Below are 6,000 nucleotides of genomic sequence, written 5' to 3' on the forward strand. Positions count from 1 at the left end.
GCACGGCATAAAGCCATATTTTCTTTTGCTTTCCAATTTTTTCTTCCTTGTACAGTTTCTGCACACATCTCTTTTTGTACAGTCTCTGCACAGATTTCTTTTTTCGTAACTGTTTCTTTTCCCAGGAATTTCTCTGGCTCATCATCCATTAATGACTTCTCCTTCTACCCTTCCTTCTTCTTCAGCACAAAGCAAATCCCGAGGAGGAAACAGTCACTGTCAAAACTTTTAACCAAACTTCAAAGAAAAGCAAACAAAAGAGCCATGAACAACTTATTGCTTGTAGGGTACTGCTTGTCGAGGGAGGTGATTCTGCCCCTCTACTCAGCTCTGGTGAGACCTCACCTGGAGTACTGTGTCCAGCTCTGGAGCCCTCAGCACAAGAAGGACATGGAACTGTTGGAACGGGTCCAGAGGAGGGCTACAAAAATGATCCGAGGGCTGGAGCACCTCTCCTATGAGGACAGGCTGAGAGAGTTGGGGGTGTTCAGCCTGGAGAAAAGAAGGCTACGGGGAGACCTGATTGCGGCCTTCCAGTACCTAAAGGGGGCCTATAGGAAAGATGGGGAACGTCTTTTTAGTAGGGCCAGCTGTGTTAGGACAAGGGGAAATGGTTTTAAACTAGAACAGGGTAGATTCAGGCTAGAGGTAAGGAAGAAATTTTTTACAATGAGGGTGGTAAAACACTGGAACAGGTTGCCCAGAGAGGTGGTGGAGGCCCCATACCTGGGAACATTCAAGGCCAGGTTGGATGGGGCTCTGAGCAACCTGATCTAGTTAGCGGTGTCCCTGCTCACTGCAGGGGGGTTGGCCAGCAGGTCGAGGGAGGTTCTCCTCCCCCTCTACTCTGCCCTGGTGAGACCCCACCTGGAGTACTGTGTCCAGTTCTGGGCTCCCCAGTTCAAGAAAGACGAGGAACTCCTAGAAAGAGTCCAGAGGAGAGCTACCAGAATGATAAAGGGACTGGAGCATCTCCCCTACGAGGAAAGGCTGAGAGAGTTGGGCTTGTTCAGCCTGAAGAAGAGAAGACTGAGAGGGGATCTCATCAATGCATACAAATATCTTAAGGGCGGAAGTCAAGAGGACGGAAGCAGTCTGTTTGCAGTGGTGTCCAACGACAGGACTAGGGGCAATGGATGCAAACTGAAACACGAGAGGTTTCAGTTGAATATGAGGAAGAACTTCTTCACTCTGAGGGTGGCAGAGCACTGGAACAGGCTGCCCAGGGAGGTTGTGGAGTCTCCTTCTCTGGAGATATTCAAAGCCCGCCTGGATGAAGTCCTGTGTAGCATGCTCTAGGTGAGCCTGCTTTAGCAGGGGGGTTGGACTAGATGATCTCCTGAGGTCCCTTCCAACCCTTACGATTCTGTGATTCTGTGACTAGGTGACCACTAGTGGTCCCTTCCAACCCTAAACATTCTATGATTCTATGATTCTACCTCAGCCGGGTATGTTCCTCCAGCAACGAGCTTTACCAGCGGAAGACAAAAGATATTTTAATCCAGTATCCTCACACTGTTTTGTTTAGACCCTCCTTCTACTCACAGTACTTTTCATCAAACTTAGATGATTTTTCATTCAGGGCCGTGTCAGTAAAAGCTGGATTTGGCTCTAACAAGCATAAAAAGAGAAGCACAGCGCACCAGCTTGGCTAGGCTATGCCTCCCACATTCATTATTCTTCACTAAAACAGCCAGACAACAGAAAGAGAGACAAGGCAGAAGGCGATGTTGAAAGGTTTGTGCTAAAATACTCGCAGCCCAAAATAATGGCATTTATTGCTGATATCAAACTTCATCGGTATTAAGACACTGCAGGTGCCTGCTCCTGATTCACAGCAAATGCATGCTTCCTAAACTAGCACCCATGCTGCAGCACCCCAACATGCAACACAGGCAGCAGCAGCACGATAAACCTCCTAAAGACAAACCAGTCTGGGCAGGGAACTTTTGGGGTTTATTTAAAAAGAAACAGCACATTAAGATTCCAGTCTCTGACTCTGACTACTTCTCAGCAAAAAGCGCACCCTGGTGCTAGGATTGCCAGAAATTTGTATGCCAGTGCTCCTGAAAAGCTCTTAGGATCAATGCAGTACCATATGCCTGACATAACCGGCCTCTTACACGTGCTGCGCTCTGGATAGCATCTTCTGCCTCCCAAGTCAGTGTGCAATAGGATGAGCAATATTACTCAGAATACGCAGAACAGATGCCAGGAGTTTACCAAAGACATTCATGACTTTGAAAGTTATCTCCACCAAGGTACAGCAGGACCCAGAATGCATGTGCCGACAAAACGCAAATAAAAAATCTCACTCTATTTGAAAACTGACAAAGTATACATATGGAGTACATTAGCATGCCCATTTCTTTTTTGTTTACTTTTATTATTATACTATTATTTACTTATTTTTAAAAATTATAATGTCAGAAACAATTCTGTGAAACAGTCTTCTGCAACACTCTCTCTAATAAAGGGACCTAAACATAACGCAGATGTTCTGCTTTTCTACTGGCTTTCAAAAAATGCAACAGAGACCAAGAACTTCACTCAGTAAGACTTCCCCAGCAACTCAAAGAACAGTTCTGCATAGGTAAATGGATGGGGGGGAGCAGAACCATATTTTAGGCATCGGTTTCATACAGCTTTTAAACATCTATTTAACTCAATGGCTCTGGTGATTTGAATGGTGCTTTGCCTTCAATAAAAACTAGTTTTGAAGTATACTCATCTCTAAAGATCATGTAAATACTTCTACTGGACTTCAACAGCAAGTAAAACCACCAGTGCACTCAAAAGGTTCTCAAAGCTCAATTACTTAACCTCTTAGGAACCCGCATGAGACGGCGATGGTTAAAGATCTGGACCTGTAAGGACTCTTCTGCAAGCGCACATTACACTTCACCGCAACATATACCACTGAATGGGAAGAACTCAAACAGCCCCACTTGGAAGAAGCATTCTTATCCTCTTCTGCATTACTTAATTAATATTCTTGATGTTTCCCCCTCTATTTTATTCTGTATTACTCTATAACACTTTGATTAATTTTCAGAGTTACAGGGTGCTTGTTTTCTTCTTGTTTCCTTAATGGCTTCAGTCAACAACACACGGAACAATTTAGGGGTACCATGAAGCAATGTTTTTTGCTAGAGGGAATGAAGGGCCGATACGTGTTCCAAAACATGTCAAAGTTACTGAGTAAGAAAGGTGTGGTCTGCTTCAGCGAGTTACAACACTCAGGCCCTCAGAGCCCAGGCAGCTGCAATGCTAGTGGCACAACCAGCATTCCTACTTCTCGAGAAGTGCTTAGTTCTGCCAGGCTATAATGGGTGCACAGAGTCGCCATCCTGTTTAATGTTTGACTCCAACTATTCTCGGGTATCCCAATCTGGAAATATTTCATAATCCATAGCTTAGTTTTATTCCAAATAATATCTGCATAACAAATCTCCAGTAATTAAACTATACAAGGAACATAAAGGACAGAAATGTAATTACCGTAAAAAACGGCACCAAAAATATCACACAGTTACACTGAAAACCACTGAGTATTTTATACAGACACATAATGGGTCTCCAGAGGAAGCGTTCACCCACTCAAGTACACAGCCTATAAGCAAGCATTTCATTTTCTTAAGGGCTGCTGCTGCCCCGATTCCACAAGGGTACCTACTATAAACTAACAGGAGGAATAAAATCCTTTGAAATTTTACATAAAACTGCAATTGGTTTCTGCCTTTCAAAAGAGCAACTCATATTGCACACAGCTGAGCCCCGAGCACCACTATGGTTAGGAGAGTTACGAATACCCACAACTTTGCAGATCAGCACCTAAGCTTTACAAGCAACTGTCTGCTTTTCATCACGTAGTTGTTTCTTTTCAAACTGCAGCGTACAGTAGGGTGGGTCATGTTAACCAAAAGCCCAGAGGCATTTTGTTGTTCAGGCAGAACCGAAGAACTGCTTAAAAAAACAAGGAAAAAAACCCTGGAGTTCAGTCAGCTGACCTTATCTCTGAAATCAGAGAGCAATCCCTTTATACCTTCATGACTTTAGCAATAGTTAGTTCTGAACATTGCATGCATTACAACAGCGTTCATAATGCAACTTGACAAAGTGAGTTACAGCTTTCTCACTCTTTCTATTTAACGTTTAACTATTAAAAGTCATGACACAAACCTGGGTCCACGTGTCTAGAGTTTCTTCTGATTCCATTCGTTCGTTTCTGCAGAGCAAAAACACAAATCAAGGATATGAATAAACATGCTTTCATGCTGGCACATTGCACTGCTGCCATTCCCACAATCTACTAGGCAAAGCTGGTTTCTTAAGCTATTTCCCCCAACCACCACCACAATTATCCTCATCTTGTAGAAAGTTCATACTTTGAAAAACGTTTCTTTAGTAATGTAGACAGTTCTTTTCATATAACCCAATTTTCTGACACCAGGCTTCAAAGATACTTAGTCTGTAGGTTTATTCATACATCAACATCTTTGATACCAAGAACAAATTTATTTTTTAATCATTTATGAATAGGATAGTGGAAAAATAGACAGTTTGGCACCATCTGCCCCAGAGGATTTCCACAAACACAAAAGTATCGAAGCTGCTTGCACTGCTTTAATAAGGCAGAAACTTCCACTATTCCTACTTTGCACTAGAATTTCCTATGCAACTCTTAATTTCCTTATTTTCTGGGCAAGTACTTAAATACATTTAGTAACTCACCTCCCTCTTTCTTTTACATTGGGATGAACCAGTTTAAATTTTTTTGGTGTGTTTTATCCTCCAAAACACTTAAAATGGATCCCTGGAAATTTTGACGTGAAATAACGTGTAGCTGTGAACTACCAATCTGCTTCTGCAAACTTGTTTTAACTGGTAGCTTGCATGACAGTTCATGCATTTCTTTTTTAATCAAACCAAGCAGAGAGAAGCACGTTGCATAACAAAGGGAACAATTAGGTTGCTCCAATTTACTTGCAGTTGATATAAACTGATGCAGGACACACACCGAGGCAAGCCAGAAAGCAGTAACCTGAGGCACAACCAAATTACTAAGCCCTGTAGCAAGCTGGCAAAATGAAAAGCTTGGTTTAAAAAACAGCTTTCAAACTCTTGAGTCTTTGGACACACTCTCTCTGTGCCCCCCAACTCTAACTAAAGGAAGGATGCAAGTTTTGTTTCATCTGCAGTGGAAAGAAGAAAAATGTAAAACTACTGCTACAATGGAGGTCAAATTACTGAATAAGAACAAAAGGCTCAGTTATATCCTAGGTACTTTTTTAAAATGGAGGCTCTGTTGCTGATAAGCATTGCTGCCGAGTGGTGAGTAACTGCAGATTCGCACAAGAGAGGGAAAGGGGCAGGACTGGGAAAAGCAGGCATGAAGGACGCTACAGGAACGTTTAACTGAAATGAAAAACCAGTCCAATTCTGTGACAACACGAGTCATATACACCAAAGGACAGGGTGGAAAACCATCTTAAGGAAATAATTCTTGAGCCGAGGAGCAGGAGGGATTAGATACAACCAGCATAGATATTTTCCTCATCCAGCCGCTGTGTGTTCACCAGTTAGCTTTATTGACTCTGGCAACCTCATCCTTGCAGCCCAGTAAGCGACCCGTTCATGGCCCCCAGGCGCAGCGGGTCAGCGAGCAGAGCCTGGTCAGCGAGCAGAGCCTGCCCTAGGGGCTCCTGCCCCGCAGAGGCACGAGGAGCCGGGCAGCACACGGCAGGAGGCATGGCTGAGGGGGCCGCCAGGAGAGCAGCACGTGGCTGGGTCTGTGGCTGCATGGCCCTCGCCTCGCCTGGGCCAGGCCCATGGCTGCACGTCCCTCTCCTGCCCTTGCACAGGCAGGGTCCATGGCTGCACGTCCCTCTCCTCGCCTGGGCAGGGTCCATGGCTGCACGTCCCTCTCCTCTCCTGGGCAGGGCCCATGGCTGCACGTCCCTCTCCTCCCCTCGCCCGGGCAGGGCCCCTCGCCGCCCG

At 44.6% G+C, this 6,000-nt stretch overlaps 1 protein-coding gene across 2 annotated transcripts in view; it reads right to left on the reverse strand.

Moving 5' to 3' along the window:
• Window positions 1–6,000, reverse strand: part of VAV3 (vav guanine nucleotide exchange factor 3) — a 136,919-nt gene that overhangs the window by 50,366 nt on the left and 80,553 nt on the right. Inside the window, exon 18 of one of the 2 annotated variants that reach the window (XM_035894484.1) lies at window positions 4,183–4,228. The exons of the other annotated variant lie outside the window; for it this stretch is intronic. Within the exon in view, the coding sequence (XP_035750377.1) occupies window positions 4,183–4,228 (46 nt within the window). The remainder of the gene's footprint in view (window positions 1–4,182; window positions 4,229–6,000) is intronic. 2 annotated transcript variants of the gene reach the window in all.

This window comes from Egretta garzetta, unplaced genomic scaffold, assembly GCF_000687185.1.
Source record: "Egretta garzetta isolate BGI_Z169 unplaced genomic scaffold, ASM68718v1 scaffold655, whole genome shotgun sequence".
Classification (NCBI taxonomy): Eukaryota; Metazoa; Chordata; class Aves; order Pelecaniformes; family Ardeidae; genus Egretta; species Egretta garzetta.